The sequence below is a fragment of the Diplotaxodon limnothrissa genome, linkage group LG20, assembly GCF_057381915.1.
Source record: "Diplotaxodon limnothrissa isolate DT_005_m linkage group LG20, D_limnothrissa_male_GT1.1, whole genome shotgun sequence".
Classification (NCBI taxonomy): domain Eukaryota; kingdom Metazoa; phylum Chordata; class Actinopteri; order Cichliformes; family Cichlidae; genus Diplotaxodon; species Diplotaxodon limnothrissa.
In genome coordinates, this window is record NC_140615.1 from 4,832,761 (window position 1) to 4,855,901 (window position 23,141).

Sequence of the window (23,141 nt, forward strand, 5' to 3'; positions counted from 1 at the left end):
AAGGCTTCTGTGTATAATCCTTAGCTCCTGTGTTTGGTGATTGTATCAGGCCTTTTCCTGTAGAGACAAGGAAGGCACAGAGCCTGCGTGAATGAAAACCTTCTCTGACAGGATATTATTGTGTGTCCTATAGGTTTTCTCCATTCAAAACAGCAACTCATGCGAACTGACACAGCTATGAGCAGCCAGTGGCACAATGGAACACAGCTAAGCAGCTCGAGTTAGTAAAACAACACTGCAACAAAGGGCCTGTGTCCCAAAACCAGCCTAAATAATCTGCTGCAGGCGCAATATCTGCTGACAACTGTGGCTTGAGCGGCTGTGCCGGGTCAATATTGAGACAAGGCTGTTGAGACAGCGAGAGAGTATCAGAATGGAGCAGGGCTGAGATTTTAAGGTGCAAGGTTTTGCTCCCAGACACATGGCTCCATGCTGCAGCAATCTAAAGCTAAATACGTCAACAGGAATCCAGCCTGGTAATCAGAGACAGACAGGGTAATGTGGGATTTACCCACTTACACCCCATAACTGTCTGAAGACTTTCACAAGAGTCTGTGGTCGGAGGTCTAGGCTGATTGAGTGAGTGAGTGGGTGAGTTGGTGGGTGTGTGGATGAGTTTGGGAAAAACTCTCACTTGAAGTCGCAGTTTATTGCCAAAACGCTGATGCCATTCGTCACAGCTTTCATAAGAACCTGGAGCCGTGGGATTGTTGACATTACGCTGTAAAGGAGCGCCAAAAAACCCCAAGACTTTTCACGATTGACTGTGACAGGAATAGCAGTCCATTTCCTGAAGTAAAGCTGCTGATAGCACAGTCTCCACCCGGAAGACCTGATTGATGTAGTCAAAACATCTTAATTCAGGGAAGTGTTTGATCACTGCTTATGATGTCTGCCTAGAAACACATCAGGAGTACGAGATGACTGTCCCACCCATCCTCACTGGTCACTGGACCATGACTGTGTAACATCTACGGAAGTTGATGTTTATGGCAAGAGATCACAATGTGGATTTACTGTCTCCCAGACTTCCCCCACCACCCTTTCCCATGAGCCTCTGGAGCTGCGTACTCCTGGATTGCAGCCATCACCTCCGTGCTCATTACCACTGTGGTCGGCCCTGGAATTACCAACGGGGACCGTGAGGGTTGCCTGAAACCAGACCGAGGCCTGTTCGAACCCTGTAATTAAGATTCTCTTCTGAATGCTGATACTATGGAAGAAACCAAACGACTTTACAGCATGCCTTCTTTTTTTTTCAGAGTCTCATGGAAAGCCAAAATCCATTCAGCAAAATGGATCCGCTCTGTAGACAATATATGCTGCTGGAAGAAAAATGTATCAGAGTGGGGGAGTTGCAGGCAAGAGAAAAAAATGAAGTATTGTATTACAAAGGACATCACTGCAGTGAGATCCTTGCCTTAAGAAGCAGTGCTGAGTTTGAAAAGAGCAGTAAAAGAGGCTGTGATAGCATGAGCTTCAAAAGGAATGGTATCAAAAACTTGATATGTTGTCAGCATCTTTCCTCTGACAAGTTTCATTCAGAACAACACTTTCAGGCAGACAATGCAGGGGTAATAAGCACCAAGCCGATCTGCTTTCAGTCACTGGAGGCCATATGCTGACCAGACACACCAGCTCTGTCACAGCCCAGTGACAGTGTAAATACCAAAGGCCAGAAGAGATCCTCCATTGTTCTCCAGAGGCTGAAACACTGGCTGGGGGTGATCATGATTCATGACACCTTGTCCCTCTGAGTCATCATTTCTGAAGCCTCTGAATGGACACTGATGGTCATCTCAGACCATCGCCGGGATGTGGTTACAGCTTGTCACCCTCAAGTGCCCACCACTCACAAAAGAAGTGGAGGACGACACAGAGGTGTTGTCTCCAGCATCACAGTGACACTTCATGCCTGTCTGTGTTTGTTCTTCTGCTGAGGACAACAAAACAGCTGGTACTGACAAGCCTTTTCCCAACCATAAGTCCTGCAGGGTTGTTTATCTTTCAAAGCAACCTGTTCATTCATTTAGCAGCCCAGTTATTATTGAGTCTGGTGGTTGTATTTCTGACATCTTTTTCTGGTCTGTAGTAGTCAGTGCTTCACTCAAGTAAAAACACCACACCCCAGTAATCCATTACAAGTAAAAGTCTTGGATTTGCATGTTTTCAAGTACTGAGAGTGAGTGTACTTACTCTGTATCATCGCCAGACCATATTATACTAGTGGGTCGTTACTACTGACGCATAAATCAAATAAGCATTTCATAGCTGCTCACTAATCTACACATATCAACACAAGGCACATTATATTTATGGTTTAGCTTAGCTCGCTTTTATATGAGTGTAAAAATAAGCAAGCACACAAGCAGTGAAATAAAAAGTGAAAAAGATTTTCATCTAAACTATGATGGATTAAAGGAGAGATTAAGAGAGAAATGTTTAGATGTGTCATAATAGCATATCCCTTGAAGTTATTTCTGTTTTAAGCATTATATACCGCACAAATAGCCAGTTTGGCTAACTGCTCAGTAACGTTTCTCTAAAATTTAATTGTATAAAAACTTCCAGCTTTGCCTACCTTTTTGCTGTTTACATTAACATCGACGGTTATTTTATGACTTCTTCTTTTTTAGCGGGTGTTGCTAACGCACAGAAAATAGTCTGTACTTACGTTTCAGCTCGCGGTCTGTTCCTCTACATCAGCATCTTTCCTGAGGCAGCGAGAGTTCAAACTTTCTCTGGTCAGATGTGAGGGAAGAGCTCCGGACATCTGTTTCAGACGAGTCCACTTTCTGGATCAAACTACGGGCGAGCTTTGTTGATTTTTGCTTCAGTATTTATGTAAAAATATTCATTTTTGAATTAACTTACATTTAAGTCACAGCTCACGCTTTTGTAAAATAGTAGCAATTTCGGCTTAACCGAATGAGATTTTATTTTTTCTGTCTGCAACGCCCCCCTCGCTTCTTGTATTGGTTTGGTCCGACGCTGCAGACTTTCCAGACACGCTTTGCTTGTTGACACAGCACGCGACTGCTGAGGGGGGGCTTCATTTGAGAAAAGGCACAAAAGGCGACAGGGAGGCGGTAGAGGCAAAGTTTTGTTAAAAGAAAGAAAGAAAACAGGACAGCTGGCTGGTAAGTGCTGGCCGAGAAGACCACGCTCTCCTCTTTCCTCCGCCATGATAATGAAGAATTGTGTACAGCGTGAGCCATTCACACATTAACATAAATAAAACATAATTAAAATGACAGAGAAATATACTTTTAATTGCTGTTTAGTTTCCACAAAGCTATATTTAACCATGTGATCTTCTTTGTAATTCATTTCCATGTAATTCGCTTACATTCATTATTATTATTATTATTATTATTATTATTATTATTATTATTATTATATTTGATGCTGGTCCTTTTATTATTACTTTGCCTTAGACAATGTTGCACGTTTACTCTTCACTACATTTATTTGACATCTGTAACCAACTCCTGCTCAAGTTCTTACACAAAATACATGTGCGTAACTTATGAAATGCTAAACTATATAAAAAAATTTTAATTATGAGAATAGCCTTTAGGCTATTTGCATGCGTACAATTATACAATAATGTTACCTCACATCTTAACTTTAAAAGTACAGCACTTATGTGTTATTGCACATTTAAAGTTGTTCTGTTAATTCAATTTGCACATGTGGGTTTCTTTTGTGTATGACATAATTGCTAAAACTACTTAAAATAAATTCTGAAACAGCAAACTGGCTACTACTATGTGCCCTCAGCCGGTTGTATCAGTGACCCTTGGGTATTCCTAGTCTATAGATGATGAAAAGCCTTCTCCAGATGGCCTGTGCTTTCTCCTCTCATGGCGTGATGGAATGAAAAGATCAGCTAATTAAGCAGAGTCCCATATCCATGTGAAAGAACCGTGAGAGCCCTCGGGGAGTGGAGCCGCATGCAAATCAGTCCCCAGTGCTTTGAATGGTGTCCAGTGCAACAAAACATCACAGCAAGCTATAAACCTTTCATTTCCACAGCACTCAGACACTCTAAAAAAAATCCCAAGTCATGACAGAGAAGAATAAACAAACATGCATATTTTGCAGTGTTGGGGAATTTTTATTCATACAAAACAGCTCTGTTGAAAATGTTCCTCTCAGCAGTTGCATAATGGTCTTTACAACGGACAGAATCAGGCTTAACTGATATCTCATGCTCATTTGATCCTGGAAGAAGCATGTGAAACTAATTTGGAAAAAAAAATAGTATAATTAGTATAGAAAAACATTTTAAAAAATCCAGACTCATAGCTCAGTGCGAGCTTTCTCTATTATTTCACTTCCCAATCAGAAAAAGAACTGTGACTGACTTTATGGAAGTACACTATATTGCCAAAAGTATTCACTCATTCATATTCAGTCTAGCTGTTTCAATCACTTGTGTGATAAAATCAAGAACCTAGCACGCAGACTGCTTGTACAAACATTTGTGAAAGAATGGGTTGCTCTCAGGAGCTCAGTGAATTCCAGCTTGGTGCAGTGATAGGATGCCACCTGTGCAACAAGTCCACTTGTGGAATTTCCTCATTACTAAATATTCAACAGTCGGCTGTTAGTGATATTACAACAAAGTGGAGGACATTTGGGAATGAAAGCAACTCACCCACTAAGTGGTAGGTCATTTAAAAATCACAAGGATGGGGTCAACGGATGATGAGGTGCAAAGTGCGCAGAGGTCAGCAACTTTCTGCAGTCAATCTCTCCACACTTCTTGTGGCCTTCAGAGTTGCTCAAGAACAGTCTGTAGAGAGCTTCATGAAATGGGTCTCCATGGCCGAGCAGCTGCATCCAAGCATCACGTAACCAAGCACGAGCGTTAGGTACAGTGGTGTGAAGCGCACCGCCACTGGACTCTACAGCAGTACTGACCTGTTCTCTGGAGTGGCAAATCACGCTTGAGTCTGGGTTTGCTAGTTGCCAGGAGAACAGTACTTGTCTGACAGCACTGTGCCAAGTATAAAGTTCGGTAGTGGAAGATTATAGTGTGAGGTTGTTTTTCAGGAGTTGAGCTTGACTCCTTAAGAAACTCTTAATGCTTCTGCGTACCAATTCATTTTGGACAATTTCATGTTCCCAACTTTGTGGGAACTTGACCGACCTGCACAGAGTCCTGATCTCAATCTGACAGAACACCTTTGAGATGAATTAGAGTGGAGAGTGTGAACCAGGCTTTCTCATCCAACTAATGGAATTTTTTGACCTTCTGGAAGAATGGTCAAAAATTCCCACAAACACATTCCTAAACCTTGTGGAAAGCCTTCTTAGATGAGTTGAGTCTGTTGTAGCTGCAAAGGGTGGGCTGAGATCATATTAAACACTACAGATTAAGAATGGGATGTCACTCAAGTTCCTATGCATGTGAAAGCAGACAAGAGAGTGCTTTTGGCAAAATAGTGTATTTCTGGATTACATGTTAGCCTGGTATGAGTGATTGCTTACACAAAATGTGATAACTCAAAGTACATTGTGAAGAAACGTAAAGCAAAATGGTGTATGCGGGATGTAGCTCTGTAGACTGTGAACATCCAGATTTAGGGCCACTATGGTGAGATGCTGCAGGGGCTGATGGGAGAGCCTCAGGGCCTCACTGCTCAAACGTCTGTGTGCGCCTCAGGTTGTCCTTCACACGGACAAACTCTGGGATCTTCTGCTGACTCTCTCGCTGCCTGATCTCCTCCTGCTCGTACTGTTGGGGGGAAGGACATCAGTTTATCCCAACAAAGTTAAAGAGAAAGCCTGAGAAGAGCCAGGTTGTATTCTGTTAGTATTTTGTGAAATCCCTCTCAGATATGTGCCTCTTACCTCTTGCAGTTTCTGCTGCCTCTTGCGGAGCTCCATCTCCAGGTCTGAGGGCTGTCGTTGTGCCATCTCCGCCTCCTTGTGCAGCTCCAGTCTGCGCTGCTCCAACACTCGCTTCAGCTCCGGTTTCTCCTCCAGCAGCAGACCCCTTCAAAGTCAGAGCTACAGTTTTACCGACACATGCAAACACAAAATTCCTGCCAATCTCTGTTTCAGTGGGTGACGACTTTAAGACCACAGAGTAAAAGGAGTTTTCGGCGTACCGTTTATGGCTGAGCAGCAGCTCTCGGTGCAGGTTATGATAGCTCGGCGCTTCTGTTGAGGAGCCGTTGAGTTTCTTCTGCTCACTGCTGCTGTCACCTGTGGATGGACCAACTCAAAATTCTTCTTAAAGCTCATAATGTGAAAAAGAAAACAAGTTTGACTCTACCTTGTTATTAACTATCACATGGTAACAGAATGTCCTCATAGTTTTGATTGTTGGAGATACAGAATTGTAACATTTAATCGAAGTGTCATTGAAGATCATTTTAAACACAGAATACACTGCTTCATTCACCCGGCAGTACTGATGGATGAAGCTACTTAATATAAAAGATGATTATTTCTAGCTAATTCTAATCCTACTATAACGACTATATATTTGACTGATAGCAATATTTGATTGGTAACATATACATGATTCTGCTATCAATCAAATCTAATCTATCATTCAACATTTGTGCTTTAAACTACCTTTTTTGAGAAGCCCATATCCCAGTTTCTGTGAGATGTCATATGCAGTCAAACAAGAGAAAAAGAAAAAACGAAGCTCTTTGTTAGTGATTTCACAAGTTAATTACTTTGCATGTGAACACTGATGCACACAGCCTGGTTTGTCAAAACATCTTTGTTGTGATCGTCCCTTCATGTGACAGAGGGTATAATTAGCTAAAGGCTAAAAAAGACGGTGCCTGCTGTGCTGCTTAAGTACGTGAGCTTCGTTTAATGAAGGTGACATAACAGCTCTGCCAGTCTGTCAGAGAGGTAGTTATGCAGTTTTGGTGTGTGACAGAGAGCTTTATTTGTAGTGGCAAATAAAATGATGTAACCACACAGAGTCAGGCCACTTACAGTGGAAGGAAAACGTGGTTGTAACACAATCGTTTACTTCTGCCACACCCACTGAAACCGGATAGCCAGGAGACACAGATTACAGCGACCAGGGAGCAGATGGCAGGTGCTGTTATGACTTGCGTTTCTCAGGCAAAGTCAGGCAAGCCAATAAGACCAAGACGCTGACATAAACAAGTCCAACAGCTGAAATATGATCCCAAACTCTGTATTTGGTATTGTGCCTTTTACTATTCCTGCTGTAGTTATAAGCCTCCAGATTCAGGGCCTTCTTGGGCCCCTGCAGGGGAGATAACCAGTCAGGTGTAAGGCCTGATGAAAGCCATTGTTCCAATTAAGGCCTGAAGGTTTCAGATGGATTACAGGAAGCTCTCACCTACTTGCAGAAATGCTCTGAAGTGTCAGACGTTAGCTTGATGATGCCGCTCTGTGATACTAAGCAATCTGTCTGTTGGACTGAATCAGTCAAAAGATACGTTTTTTGACCATTAATCATTATAATGTTGCTGCCAGATTAAAATACTTTATTCTTCTTAGGAAGTTCAACACAGCTGCCTTGTATCTTCAGGCTGTTTGTTCTTATGTAAAACCATCCAGGCTCCAAGATGACCTTGTTATGTAATCACTTCAGATGTGACTTTGATCAAAGATTGAACAGCAATGTTTTGACATTGCAATAATATTATATCAAATGTTCAAATCAGCTCACTGATCAGAACAATTCGGACTTCGAGACAGCATTTAAATGCCCACCATGGAGCTAAAATATGCACAATGAATTTTGTGTTTAAAACACATAAAAATGCAGAAAAGTCTTTAATGAAAACAGACATTGTGCTGCTAACATATATAGTTTCATAATAACAGAGATTAAAAATAACTATAATGAACTTGTTGAGTATTAGTGTCAATAATATTTAATCTGCAATAACAAGATTCTGTAAGAAGGCACAGTTTATATATTTGTGGTCAAAGTGTCCATCATATGAAAAGTTACATAACATCTACATACTTTAATCACAATAAACTTTGACTGTAAGCCCACTGAAGCAACACATGTGGTCTGACCAAAGGTGAACTAAACCTTTGACAGATGGACATCAGACCAGACACTGACCTCTCACTTACTAGACGGCGGCAGCGCTGCAAGTAAACAACTAGAAAACTCACTTTTTTTACAGCTGACCCCTCCATGGCAGGATGGTGGAGGCCCACTGTCTTGTGCCCAGCAGCAGCGTTCCTGTTTTAGTCCATTGCTAAAAGAATTGCACGTCCTCACTCCGTCGGTCAATCGTCTTTTTCCTTGCTGCATCCAAGGCCAGCATGTTGTTGATGACAGATCCACAGACTCAATGTGCCATCTAGCAGTAGTCAATAGTGGTAGTAGACACTGAAATCTTATTACGCCATTCTAGATTACTTCACAACCCCCACACGGCATAGGATGTTAGATTAGGTAATTGCCGCTGACACAAATGCAGCTTAAAACCAACCTAACACGGTACTATTACCAGTCGACTCCTCTTCCTCCCAGCCCATTAGCACTGACAGACAGTCCAGCAACAAAGGTCTTCAAAGAAACATAATATGGTGATGGTTGTCACAGTTTGGGGACTGAGACGATCATAGAAAACCCAAGTACAACCGGAAATGTCCTGCCATAAACTTTGTGAATGTTTACTGGTTAGATCTATAAGAAACTGGTACTGGTAAATAAACTGGTACAGATATCAAAATGTGCAAGAAGACTGTGTGAATGCATTGTTATTTGTTGTTTGTGAATGACTGTGTTTTCACTCTCATACAGGAGCTGCGAAAGTTTGTGCCACTGTGCTCACATCTTTACATCTTCAACCATGCGCTGATGTATTTGTACTTTAAATTCACTTTTTGTAGCAGTTAGGCAGGTTTGAATGTTTTACTAAAAAACAATACTGACTAAACACTTTATTCAGGTTAGACTTATGACGATACACACATACATCACACTGCATGTATTTAAGTGTGTATCAGTGTATGTGTAGTCACAACACAGTCTTTTCTTAATCAGTTCTGAGGACACAAAGACTTCCACATGCTGTATCTATTTCTGTGTTTTTCAGCTTACAAATACCCTACAAAAGTATTTATTTTGTATTTATTTATAATTGTTAGGTCCATTATAGTTATGTTAAATGTATCTGTGGCATAAACACTAAACAAGAACAAGAATAGATTAATTCTTGTTGTATAAATACAAGCTGAAATGTCATCTGGTGGGGTTTAGTCTACATACTTTACATTATATATATATATATATATATATATATATATATATATATATATATATATATATATATATATATATATATATATATATACACACACACACACACACACACATATATATATATATTAAAATATATATATATTAAAATAAATCTTTATTCTTATTATATTCTGCTGGCTCATAAAGACACACAGAATTTGCCAAAGGGAACCGTTAGAAAGTATTCTATTACATAACATAATATAAGACCAACAAAAACAGGAGGAAGTAAGAAAATTTTAAACTTATTTTACATAACTCTCTTTCTCTTTTACCATTACTTCCGTTTACCATTACTTCCGTTTACCATCCCATCATGGATGGTAAAAGGAAGTAATTTATGGGATCAACCATCCAAAGCAACAGAGAGGCGAAGAAGAGAGTGCAGGGAGGGTCGAGTGTTGGGGATTTCTGACAGAAGCAGAGCAGAGTGAGTGAAAGGGAAGGTTTACAAGATGGTAGTGAGAGAAGATCATGGGACTAACAAAAAAGACAGGAGGCCTGGTTGATAATGTTAAGGTTTTCACTGAGAGTGACCAGGATGGAAATGATTAGAAATAAATAACATCAGTGGGACAACTCAGGCTGAGAGCGTTGGAAACAATTTTAGAGATGGTTTGGGCATGTGCTGAGGGGGGATAGTGGATGAAAGACAAAAGACGATGAATATAGAGCTAGGGGCAGAGTAAGAGGGACACAGGTGATCTGCTGTGGTGATCCCAGAAGATGAAGACCTTTTAACACTTAAAAAGCTTTGCCTACATTTGAATTAATTCAATGAAATATATTTGAGGATTTAGGTGATGGTTTCATAATTTTGTTTTATGTATATTATGTTACTACTGGTGGCCACGTGATGTCGCTAAATAATCGTCGGAGTCGATGTCCCATAATCCCATGCGGCTTTTGGCTTTAAACCGGAAGCGGAAGCTCCGTATTCCTTATAGTTTGAATGGCTTCTGAGTGAATGGTTGTGTGTTTGAGTGAGTGCGTGAATGATATGTGCGTGTGTCGTGTCTGTGTTCATTTTAAAAACCTACACACTGATCTTATTTGATCCGGTCTGAGGTGGCTCTGCTCTGACCGGAGATGATAGGAAACGCGCTTGCGAGCCTTTGTGGCGATGTGCAGCCGGCAGAAACTTTCAGGGCCTCCACGCTCCGTGCCGTGGTTAGAGGTGATGAATTGATCAGATATACTAGCTCTGTGAGAGTTTGAGTTCATCTCAAGCTTCGCAGTGGTCAATGAGTACAGAGGCGATTCTGATCTAACCACAGCAGGAGGAACCGTGGAGGAGCACGACCTAAAGAAACGGCTGCTCGTCACATACGCTTATTCTAACGGTTAAAACGAGTTCAGACAGGCTTCGGACTGAAAATACCAGGAAAGCAAGGCTTACCAAACGCTCGTTTTCCTGGTAAAAACAGCTAGGCGTGTTAGTCCTAAAGTTGCTTCTTTAGTCAAAAGCAGTTTTTCTCCCTTAAAGCGACCGATTCAAAGGGAAAGGGGGAGAGTGGGAACAGAGCTATACGGGATTAATTCAATCAAGTAATTGAGATCATTTAAGGACTGACTTCTGTTGTATTTATTTTCAAAGATTGACTGTACAAGCTTTAATTGTTTTCCCAAAAATAAATAAAACGGGTTTGGCTTTAAAATAGTTATATTTACAAATATTATTAAACTCTATCCAAAGAGTTGAACTTTCTGACCTTGTCTAAAAAAATACAATTTAATTTCCTTCAACGTCCATGGTTCTCCAGACCTGCAGCCAGCTCAACAGCTACACTGAGTCACAGTCCAGAGATAAGATGATCCAAATCCTCAGAAATGTTATCACCGCCCATTTCTGTTTTTGACCTGTGGAGATGTTAATTAAAAAAAACCATTAGGCACTTTTCGAATTTTCAGAATGTTCCACTTTGGCCACAATTTATATTTTAGGACTTAATGAATCGAATCTAAAACCTTCATAACACTTGTTTTTAAACTCTCGCACTCTTCGCATTAATCCATCATACTAATCTTCCCTGGACCAGTATCAGTTTGCATTTCAGGGGAAACTGGTCAACATAGACACACATAGATGGGCATGATAGGGTATAATAACATTTAAAACTCCCCATAACTGAACTGCAAACTTCATTAGAAATCTTTCTTATTAACGCTAACACAATATGCATCACCTGCACGTGTTAAATTATGTTTTCGAGTATTTTCTACTCTCCTTTTATTTTCTAATATAGTATGTTATCATTTGGAAATCAAACATTTTAGGTGCATGCTGTACGTTTGTTATTGTGTGGGTAAAATTCATATCTCGCGATAGCTTTGGCGCTGTGGTCGCCTTTGTGTATACACGTGATCTTTTTGGTCCAACCGGCTTTCAGCAGCAACTCGGCAAAGCGCGCGAGGTGTCTGTCCGTGTGCATGAACGTGCCTGGTTGTCTTGTAGGTTCCCTGTTGGGGTCACCATGGCCGAACCCAGCAAGCGGCAGAGACTCAGTCACATTAACAGCAGCTCACAAACTTCGAGTAAAAGCTTACCGAGCATTTTCACGGACAGTCAGGACGAAGGACTCGAGGGGGAGGGTCGATTTGTGGAGGGATCCATACTTCGGATCACCATGAAGAACTTCCTGTAAGTTGCTGCTCCCCAGTTGACAGCGGTCAACGTCTGTAAAGTGAAACTGCCGGAACACCCCGATTTACCTGCTGATAGCTACAGCCAGATGACCTAGATAGCATATATGCTAACATTTTTCCACCAGTTTGCAATTAAAAGTTAAACCCTGAGCCCTGTAAACACGAGCAGGTCGTAGACCCACTGATGGAAGCTGCTACAGACCGACTATATGGTCCAGCAGCTACAGTTAAGTCCAAATGAGGTATTTTAGTGAGCTGTCCTATCTAATTGTACGATTTAAGGGGTCACATTCAAGGCAGGTGTTAAAATAGACTCGATATATTAAAGAAGGGCTTCCCCATTAAGAACTCGTTATCATTACGCCTGTTTCCATTGCTTTCTACTTCAAGGGGATGAGAATCACAGGCAGCTCTAGCTTAAAGCAAAGTGTCAAATCCAGCCAGTCAATAAAAATCCTGTACCCCCAGTCTTATAAATTCTGTATAAAAAGGCAGTGGAGCTTAACAGCGAGTTACATGCATCCCCTTTTTTCAGTCTGTTTCTAAACCATGTTCACACTCAGAGATGATAAGTAGATATTGATAACCTGTTCAGAGCTTCTTTTCCACTCAGAAAACTAACCAAGAGTCAGTTACTGGTATAAATTTTCATCTTACTGTCATCCATACCTGCCTGTAAGTTTTTTTTAATGAAAATTATGGCAGACTAAGTAAACATTCATTGCTATACAGACTATTCTACATTTATTAACTTGTTGATCTGTAATACATATTTGTATTATTGTCAACCAGCCTCCAAAATTGCAGAACCTGTGCAGGGATAAGAGTGGTTGTAAATAAGTATTTCACTGTGAGTCTGCCTGTCGCAAATGCTTAAGCAGTATGACCAGATGAACAGGTACCGTATGTGGGAAACTTCAGGTCTCACTAACAGACAGCCATTTGAAGTGTAAGATAGCAGTATTGCCACTTTTATGTTATTACGTTCATTTGTACTGTTAGTGTAGATTGCAATTATTTTAGGCGAGATGGAGCACCTTTGCTCTAAAACACTGCAGGAAACCCCTGAATGTCTACCTTGTACTCACAGAACGTACGACTACTCTGTGGTGCATCCTGGACCTAATCTGAACATGATTGTCGGGGCCAATGGTACTGGAAAGTCCAGCATTGTGTGTGCCATCTGTCTGTGTCTGGCTGGCAAGACAGCTGTTCTTGGCAGAGGTGATAAGGTAAGCCACAGAGCAATGCAAGTCATTGATTGATGCACTCCAAACGTATTTCGGATTTGTTTTCTTTTCAAAAGACCAGCAAATAAACATAATGTTAGCAGACTGGTAAACAAGCTGTATGTGGTGATAAGCACGCCTCTATGAAAATCTTTCATTGCTCTTTTGCAGCGCATGCACTGTTGTTTCTCATCTCCCCGCCCCTTTAACAGTCAAAATATGATACTTTGAATTGAGCTCACATAGCAGATACTGCATTTGTTGACGATGATTATTGAATGGTGCTTTGTTTTTTTAAAGGTTGGGCTCTATGTCAAGCGTGGTTGCAAAAAAGGCCATGTTGAAATTGAACTGTAAGTTATGTGAAATACATTCCACACGCTACATTACTCTACTGCTCCGTTAGCGTTACATGTTTTCAGAAATTCTTCATGAATCTTTTCAGACAAGAAGTTTGAATTCTGAACCCTCATCTTTTCAAAAATGAAATGAAAATTTGCCAGAAGTTGTTACATCACCTGCATTATCATGTTCAGCATAGTGATATGACTCTAAACACTAGCCTTTGTTTTTGTTTTTGAAGGTACAAAAGAGGTGGTAATGTGGTGATTTTTAGAGAGATACATGCGGAGAACAATCAGTCTCTGTGGATGTTGAATGATCGGCAGTGCAGCCAGAAGGCGGTGGAAGAGGAAGTCAAAGCTCTGCGCATCCAAGTCAGCAACCTCTGTCAGTTTCTACCTCAGGTATGTTTATACATCTGCAACATAAAGCTGCACAGATGCAAAAATATACAGTTTCATCACTGTTTTACTGGCTTTTTTCCCCCACGCAGGAAAAAGTGGGCGAATTTGCCAAGATGTCCAAAATTGAGTTGCTGGAAGCAACTGAGAAGTCAGTGGGCCCACCAGAGATGTATGAATACCACTGTGAGCTCAAAAACTTCCGCAATAAAGAACGAGAACTGGAGGTAAGCTCAAAGCCAGTGATCCAACAGGCAAAGTTTGATGTGGTAGAAATAAGAAGAAAAAACTGCAACAAAATTCATTCATGTTCGTTTTTTAAGTTGTCCTCCTCTTAAAGACATGTAACGGCAACATGGCTCTTTGCTTCTCTGTAGAACGTTGTGAAGGAGAAAGCAAGCTTCCTGGAGAAAGCCAAGCAGCGAAATGAAAGGAATAAACACGATGTAAACCGTTACTACGAAAAAAAGAGGCATCTGGATGTAATCGAGTTGCTCGAGAAGAAGAAACCATGGGTGGTGAGTGGTCGAGTGTAAACAAGAGAAATGAGCACAGCGCACATGTGGAGAGAGAAACTGAATTAACTGTGTAAGCTGTTTCTGTTTCCTTGTGATATTAGGAGTACGAGACCACCCGTAAGGAACTTGAGGGTGTGAAGAAGGAGCGCGACGAGGCCAGAAAGCAGCTTTCAAGCCTGAAGCAGACCCAGGCGCCCATGGTGAAGAAGATCCAACAGATTGACGAGCAGCTGAAGCCAACAGAGGCACAGATAAAGGATAAGGTGACAAATCAAAGGCTGGTACTCTGTAACGGGTCCAGTTTCACGAGCAGATGCAGGGATACATTATTTTTTTTCTAAATTTATTCAATACAATTTAGAATCCGTTTTAAAATCCTTTTATTGGTTTTTAAATCTCTAAATGGTTTGGCACCTGTTTATTTGTCTGACTTGTTGAAGCCCCACGTCCCCACTCGTTCCCTTCGGTCAGCTGAGCTGTTGCTGCTTTCGGTCCCAAAGTCACGGCTGAAACTTGGAGGAGACCGAGCGTTCTCTGTTGCAGCGCCGATGCTTTGGAATAACCTTCCTCTCCATATTAGACAGGCTACATCAGTGCCAGTTTTTAAGTCTTTATTAAAAACCTATTTTTATTCCCTGGCTTTTAACTCTGTGGGTAACTGACTTTTTTTTTAAAATTAATTTTATTGCTATGTCTGGTTTCTGCTATCTTATTACTATATGCATATTTGTATTGTAGAGCACTTTGGTCTACCAGGTGTGCTTTTAAAGTGCTATATAAATAAATGATGATGATGATGATGATTTTGTAGTAAATGAACTCTGAATTAGAGACTGTAAAATAAGTTCATATTGCAATTTCAGTTCACAAGTCCTGTAATGATGGTGGTGAAGATGAGGTTGTTGTTTTTCAGACTGCTGCCATCAAAGAAGCCTCGCTGAAGTGCAAACAGAAACAAGATCAGCTGGATCGAAAAAACAAAGAGGTACGGCTGTGTTTTTGTTTTTACATTTGGTACAGACTAAATTAATAAAACGTTGTGCTTTTTATCTTGTACTTAATTGACATAAAGCAGACTTTTGTTAATACACGACTGCTCTCTCCACTCCTCTCTGCAGATTGACGATATTAAACAAAAATGCAGACTTAAGCAGATGGAGGAGGAAGACCACCAGAAGCGAATCAGCAACACCAGAAGAACCATCGAAGACCTGAAGGCGGAGCTTGCCAAAGTTGGCGACCAGCCGGATGTAACCCCGCGCATCAACGCCGTCAACGCTGATCTGAGGCGCATTCAGGAGGAGAGAGCCAAGATCGAAGGGGAGAAGGGCGACCTGCGCAGGGAGAAGGACAACCTTTGTGCTGAATCTAGAAGTGAGCTTCCCAAAAAATTTGCATAAACAAAGATGACTTCTTTTGTTTTCTTTTTTTGGCGCACATTTCGCTGACAAAAGCACATTATGTGCAACAGCTTTACATGTAGATTCTATTCTATTTTCTTTATCAGTGTTGGAGAAGAAGCTCAACGACATGAACAACATGATGAATGCCAAAGTGGAGAAGCTGCGAGGACGTCACAGGGACACACACGCTGCCCTCCAGTGGCTCAGACAGAACAAGCAACTCTTTCGTGGAAACGTCCACGAGCCCATGATGCTGGTGGTGAGTTTCACTGAACTGTGACAGGACGTGCTGCACGTAAAGCGCTCTCTGTAGCATTTAGAAGCTATGCAGATGTTTCACGTGCAGTTTAGATGGAAGTGTGCGAATGTGTTTTCAACAGCCCTAAATTATAGAAGTGAAAAAAAAACCCAGACAAACTCATGAGATCCGGTTCCGATTTAACAAACAACTCGTATCTAAAAGCATTTAAATCCACGATTCTTTCTCCACGTTTAATGATGAATTTCAGCCATGTTTCTGTTTTCCAGTTGAGAAAAGCCACTTATTAAATGATCATATACTGCTTATAAATGGTTCAAGAGGGGTGGGTGATATAGCCTCAAAATTATATCATGATATTTCACGGATGTTATAAAAAAACTGAATAATGTTTTATCAGTGATTGCAGCTTGCACTCAGCTGAATTTATTAGTATAAACAAAATTAAATATATTTTCCTTTATTTTTTTCCCAACAAGCTGCTGTCGTTGCTGGCAGACTAGCTCCTTCAGAACATGACTGCATTGCCACAGGGTGCCAGCAGCATTATTGTGCAATAGTAGTGACACAGCATTATATACAGTGACACTAGAACGAAAGTAGCCTATGTGGTGCTTTTCATGAAAATTCTTAAACGTTATTTTTCGTTTTCTGATAAGAGACAAAAACAATAAAAACGTTCCCCACACCCAGCCCTGAGATTACAGCTACAAGAGACAAAGAAAAAGAAAAACCCACTAGGGTGGATATTCACAAGACAAACATAGTACAGATGAATGGGGTGGGCTTCTCCTTTACTCACAATCAGTTTAAATGCACCACAATACAAACAATGGATGCATTTTATGGCTGTTTTTAACATATTCAATGGCGACTAAGTCACTCAAAAGTTTCACAGAGAGTTCACTCTGTTCTACCTCGCTTTTTCTAACTGCAGCATAGAAAGTATTTTTCTAAGGTACTCTCTGAGTTACTCTGAAGATGGAGAGGTACTACAGTGATTCTGCAACAATGGCAGGGCCTCAAAAATGTTCTTCCAAGTACTGTTCAATTGTTGGCAGTGCCAAAACACGTGAACTGGTGTAGCTGGGCCTTGATGGGAGGGTAAGCATGTTGCCTAACACTAGTGTGTGTGTTTATCATTTGAATATCGTATACAAGGTGCTACTTTAAATTGGCTCAGGCACTATTTAGTGCAAAAGAGGAAGAATGAACACACCCTATTCAGTGCTGCCAGAACTCCCAGTTCAGTGATTAGGGCTAAAATGGGATTCTGGTTATGGCATAAGTTATAATGTAGCTCTGACACAGAAGTATAATTCAGGTGTAACTTGCAAATGTCTCTGTTGTTTGACTGAAGTGGTGAAACAAGTTTCTTTCCACCTTCAGCGGGAACAGTTTTCTTAGTGTTGTGCTCTGCTGGAGTTTGTTGTAGTAGCTCCTTTTTTAGCTGCTAAATCACCATCAGAGTGGCACGAGGTGTGATGAGACACTTTTCCATCGCTTAAAAATTCATAACTGGCATTATATCAGATGATGTGATACCGAACCACCCTACCAAACACCAAACACATTGCATCTCACAGGATAAACGAAGACTTCCTTGTTAAGTGTTTGGATTGGTTTACTTTTGTTAACTCGCTCTCTATTTTACAGATCAATGTGAAGGATCACCGCTTTGCTAAGTATGTGGAGAACCACATCTCATTCCACGACCTCCGTGCGTTCGTTTTCCAGAGGAAAGACGACATGGAGAAGTTTATGATCGAGGTCAGAATGCTGCAGGCTGCCGACGTCGCCTGCTTGGAGGAAAATATTTCATCCGATTAGAAATGTTAGTGAAGCTAATGATGTGTTTGATCTGTGGTGACCCTCAGGTCCGTGACAAGATGAACTTGAAGGTGAACTCCATCTGTGCTCCGGAGGAGTCATGTTCTAAGCGACCGCCATCCCGAAATATTGAGTCCCTGAGGTGAGAGAAAATAAATTTAGTTCAGTTTTTTAAAAATCGATACAGTATTGTTTTTTTGTTGTTGTTGTTGTTCTTTTTTATCCTGATGCATCTGTTGCATCTTTTTACTTCTTCTTACTGGCTTTCAGGCGTTTTGGGTTCTTCACCTACCTCCGAGAGATGTTTGACGCCCCCGATGAGGTCATGAGTTACCTCTGTCACCAGTACAGGGTGCATGACGTGCCAGTGGGCAATGAGCGAACCAAATCCATGATTAAAACGGTACGCTTGTCTTCAAAAAAAAAAGCTTCTTAATGTAAACTAATAAAACCCCACATTGTTCTCCTTAACATCAAAATCTCCTGGGAGTCCGTCGCTTTTAACTTTGGTTGTATTTATTGCTTTTGTGGTGGAAAGACTTTGACACTGACCCCGATCTGTCTTGTTCAGGTGATTGAGGAGCCCTACCTCAAGGTGCTGTACACAACAGAGGAGAGGTACACTGTCAAAAGGTCCTTTTACTCAAACAAGATAAGCACCAGCAACTCTGTGGTGCACCCTTCCCAGTACCTCACCATCACTGTGGATGCTGAAGAGAAACGGCAGCTAGAGCAGCAGATGAAGGTAGGAAACAGTTGTGTGAAGAGAGCTGGAACGACAGCAGCACCTCAAGACATTTCAGTATATTATATTGCTTAAAGTCCGTGTAAAGCAGTAATAAATGTGCGCTTTGAGTTTGTCATGTAACAGAAAAATGTGCTTTAAACCACTCAAGGATTAACAAAATTCACCAAGTGTATAAGATTAGGTTTTAAAATTGTTAATAAATGTGCTCTGAAACACTGAGGGGCATGTCCGATCGAGGGGGTTGATTGCTTGAGTGTTAGGCAATTTGGACAATACTAGGCAGGCAAAATGAGCCGGGTTTGTTTTAAGGGGGAAATTACCAAAAACCCTTCATGCAAAACTGATGAAAAAAAGTTTTGTGTGTATCTACACACTTTAGTAAAACTTAGGTGACATACTTTTCACTTGTTTTCTGCAAACTTTTTTTAAACATGTGCTTCATTCTCCTGTGCGACCAGTCCTGTGAGTCAAAGCTGCGAGACATCGACGAGCGGATGAAGGCCTTGCAGAAGGAAGCAGTCGCACTGGACCGCCGTGACAATGAGCTGTTGGCAGAGAAGAAGGGTCTCTCTGAACTAAAGGGGAAAAAACGACAACTGGAGCAGAAAATTAGTACCAAACAGGACAGGTAAGCTTCATTTAAAGGGACAAAATGCTTAACAGTGACTTTTGTCATATGTCTTAAATGATCTTCACAGAGGCATCAGCTTGGTTATGAGATTTCAAAAACTCATCTGTCTCTGTGTTTAGTCTGAAGCAGATGGAGCAGAATATTATTGACCTGACAAAGATTGAGGAGGAGACTAAAGAAAAAATTGCAGCTGTAAATGCTGAGAAAGTGACCATAGTGACTGCATTCATGGCCCAAATGAAGGTATGAATAAGGGAACCTGACTGCATTGCTTGTGTTAGCTGTGGTAGAATGGCATTAAGCCCTTCTCTGTTTTTATATCATCTTTATAGCAGATATTATTGAAAACATCTACGATTTAATAATTTCACGATTGCATTTTTTTCTATTCACTTGTCTGCATGACCTTCAGCTGAGAGCCAAGCTGACGATGGAGAAGGTGCATCTGGCGTTGGAGACGGTGGGGCTGACGGCAGAGAAGAACAAACTGGAGAATGACTGCAGAGAAGGTGCCTCTGAGCTGAGGACCACTGATGTAAGTATTTAGATGGGGAGCTTGCTCGTCTGAGGATCGGGAGGTTTTGTATCGCAGATTTATGCTTACTTGTCATGTTTGGGTTTTTTTAAGCAAAAATGCAGCCGTCTGGAGCAGAGAAAGGTGCAGCTGACAGACCAATGCAAAGGGCTGTTGAAGAGAGCAAAGGCGATCTGTAAGATGCAGCCTGATCAGTCATTACCCGAAGACCTGCGTAATGTGAGTGTTCTTCACAGTTTTATTGGTGAATATGTGAAAGAGACTTCCCCCTCTATTCACTCTGTGTAAAATATTACCCTTATAATATATTCTAATCTCTGCAGTGAAGCTCCTCAGAGCCTAAAATTCAAATGAGTTCACAGCTCTTTTTTTTTTGTTAAATCAGGCTTTCAGCAAGCTCCCCGACACGCTGGATGAGGTCGATGCCATGCTGAATGAGGAGCGCTCCAGAGCCGAGTGCTTCACTGGCCTCAGTGAAAATGTAAGGACGCATAGAAATCAGGTCTTCATTTATGCTGCGGGACTTCTGTCTTCAGCGTGGTCGTAACTTCAGTAAGAAAGCAGTTTGGAAATGTTAATAAGCATGCATTAGAACAGGGATGCCAAATTCATTTTACATGGTGGGCCACACACAGCCCAGTTTGATTTTAAGTGGGCCGGACAAGTAAAGTTCCTCTTTCTTTCAGGAGAAAGAACTTTCACTAGACATTTAGAAAAGAAAAGGAAGCAACAGTATTTCTTATTTTTCTGCATAGTAAGGAAATGCTGCTGTAGTAAATTAAACAAATATCAGCATGATTTAAATTGTAAGCTTGTTTGTTTTTGTAATTGTCCAGTGGGCCGGATTGGAATCTTTGCTGGGCTGATACTGACCCCCGGGCCTTATGTTTTACACCCCTGCATTAGACCTTAAAAATGCCCTTTTGTTCAGACAATTAGTTTTATTTTTACTTAACAGTTTATTCCATTTATGTTCTTATTTGAAATATTAAATATAAATATATACAAATATTGAACCTCTCTTGACTTGAAAGGTTGTCGATGAGTACAACAGGAGAGAGCAGGAGATTAAACAAATGGAGAAAGAGCTGGAAGAAAAGAGCAACGCCCTGAATGCCTACCGACAGAACATATCTGAGGCGAGTGATTACCTGGTTTCACAGAAATTGTCCAGTTTATCATTTGTTGTGTGACAGAACGGCTCTTGGGGTGTAATGATGTGTATATTTGGACTTTTTTTCTTCTGTGTCACAGGCTAAGGAACGCTGGCTTAATCCTCTGAAACATCTGGTTGAACAGATAAACGAGAAGTTCAGTGCTTTCTTTCGCTCCATGCAGTGTGCAGGAGAAGTTGATCTGCATTCAGAGAATGAGGTAATCGCAGAGTCACAGCACACTGCTGAGGTAGAGGTCTCCCTTTGCATCACCTTTAACCACTTATGATTGAGCACAAGTTCATTGAAAACTGAATTTTGAATAGATATGGTAGGCTGTTTAACTGAGGGAAATATTAAACTGTATCCATATTTTTAACGGATGCATCAAATTGGAAAGGTTAAAAATATAGATGGGGTTGCCTTATTATTTTTCACATTATATTTCTTCATAATTCAGCATGAATTTAGTTTAACTGAATATATTAGTGTCCTCTAGACTTAAAATAATTATACTTAAATTGTCCAGTTTATCAGCGGTAGGACAGTTATCTCTCATGCGGTCGTACTCACATCAATTCAGTAGATTTATTGATGATTAAATATCACTCGCAAAAATCTTATCCACTTTTTTGTGAGTGGATAAGATTTTTATGAGTGTCTTTAGAAACAAAAAAAAAGAGAATACTGGGTCTTTCCACTGCAGGAGGAGTACGACAAGTACGGGATCCGCATCCGGGTGAAGTTTCACGCCACCACCCAGCTCCACGAGCTGACGCCTTACCATCAGAGTGGAGGAGAGCGCAGCGTCTCCACCATGCTTTACCTCATGGCCTTGCAGGAGCTCAACCGCTGTCCCTTCAGAGTGGTGGATGAGATCAATCAGGTAGTTCTTACACACAGTCTCAACAGTGCGACCGTAACAAAGGTGCACATGAGCTGCAGGTAGTGTAATTATTAGGGAAACCCAGGTACGAGTTTCTCTTTACTGCCCATTTTCTTCTTTTCCTGCACACATTTATTTATGTGCAAACCACTTCACACAGACAGATTTGAAAAGAGCTCAGCTTATGTGCCGCTGCTTTCATGAAATTAACATTTTAACAACTTTAATAAATAGAACTCAGATCACGCCGACAGGCATTCACACAACAGTAGTCATCAATTGCCTTTATTAAAGAGTCTGAGCCCACCTGTTTCTTTATGCAGGGAATGGATCCTGTAAATGAAAGAAGAGTCTTTGACATTGTGGTCCGCACAGCCTGCAAAGAGACAACGTCCCAGTACTTCTTCATAACACCTAAAGTAAGTGTTCTATGTTCATGCAGACTGCCTGTCTGAAAGTCCCAGTGGTACCAAGGAGCTGTTTATGTGCCACTTTATGCCAAATAGTCAGACTGTTTGGACTAAAGTATTGGGCTGCATCACTTCATCTTTGAGTCAGATTGCCACAGGTATATAAAATCAAGCACTTAGCCATACAAATGTTTGTAAAAGAATGGGTTCTAAAGAGCTCAGTGTATTCAGATAATAGTATTAGGTTTTTTATTTTATTTAATCTTGAAATATTTTTTTTGTTTTATATGAATGCACGACAGCCCAGTGCTCTTAATTTCTTCCTGCTGTGTTTGCCTACAGCTGCTGCAGAATCTTACGTATGCCGAGGAGATGACCATCCTTTGCATCCATAATGGCCCCCACATGCTCTCCCCCAACCAGTGGGACGAGAGGGCTTTCGTCAGACGGTGTCTTGAAAGAAAAGCCAGGGCATGAGCCCCCTGGAATGACCTGTGCTCCTTGAAACTCTTTTAAAAAGAATTATTGGGTGTATTTTTTCACTTAATGTTCAGAATCCTTAATCTGCCATTTTTGCAGTTTTTTGTTTTTGTTTTAATTGTATTTGGCATCTATAAATCAGATTAAGAGAAAAGTGTTCACACATAATATCTGTCATTAGTTTTCATCATTTGCACATTTTCTTATTTATGCAGCCAATATCTTGTGTCATATGTGTCTTTAACAGTTGGCTCGTGTTTATATATTTGAATAAAATGTACTGCTGTTTCTCTTCTACGCTGGTCTTTAATGCTCACTTTAATGAAAAACACAAACAGAATAAAGAAGCATTGAAAGAACTCGTTTATTTTCAGGGCCGAGGTCAGCAG

At 40.9% G+C, this 23,141-nt stretch overlaps 2 protein-coding genes and 1 non-coding gene across 3 annotated transcripts; 2 read left to right on the forward strand and 1 right to left on the reverse strand.

Annotated features, from left to right (window-relative positions):
- Positions 1 to 5,644: 5,644 nt before the first annotated feature.
- LOC146610340 (protein FAM107B) lies at positions 5,645 to 8,166 on the reverse strand. The gene is made up of 5 exons (XM_085344729.1): positions 8,143 to 8,166; positions 6,595 to 6,622; positions 6,123 to 6,219; positions 5,863 to 6,007; positions 5,645 to 5,746 (listed from the first exon to the last, which is right to left on the reverse strand). Exons 1-5 carry the CDS (start codon positions 8,164 to 8,166, stop codon positions 5,645 to 5,647), a joined length of 396 nt encoding a protein of 131 aa, XP_085200855.1.
- Positions 8,167 to 10,189: 2,023 nt separating this feature from the next.
- Positions 10,190 to 10,551, forward strand: LOC146610341 (small Cajal body-specific RNA 2). The gene has a single exon (XR_014905046.1).
- Positions 10,552 to 11,712: 1,161 nt separating this feature from the next.
- On the forward strand, positions 11,713 to 22,820 carry smc5 (structural maintenance of chromosomes 5). The gene is made up of 24 exons (XM_085344392.1): positions 11,713 to 11,921; positions 13,017 to 13,158; positions 13,456 to 13,508; positions 13,739 to 13,901; positions 13,991 to 14,125; positions 14,276 to 14,416; positions 14,518 to 14,679; positions 15,330 to 15,401; positions 15,535 to 15,790; positions 15,924 to 16,078; positions 17,735 to 17,848; positions 17,956 to 18,050; positions 18,179 to 18,311; positions 18,480 to 18,653; positions 19,115 to 19,284; positions 19,407 to 19,530; positions 19,700 to 19,822; positions 19,916 to 20,041; positions 20,208 to 20,303; positions 20,857 to 20,961; positions 21,077 to 21,196; positions 21,683 to 21,862; positions 22,186 to 22,281; positions 22,615 to 22,820. Exons 1-24 carry the CDS (start codon positions 11,755 to 11,757, stop codon positions 22,747 to 22,749), a joined length of 3,237 nt encoding a protein of 1,078 aa, XP_085200518.1. The 5' UTR covers positions 11,713 to 11,754; the 3' UTR covers positions 22,750 to 22,820.
- Positions 22,821 to 23,141: the final 321 nt, after the last annotated feature.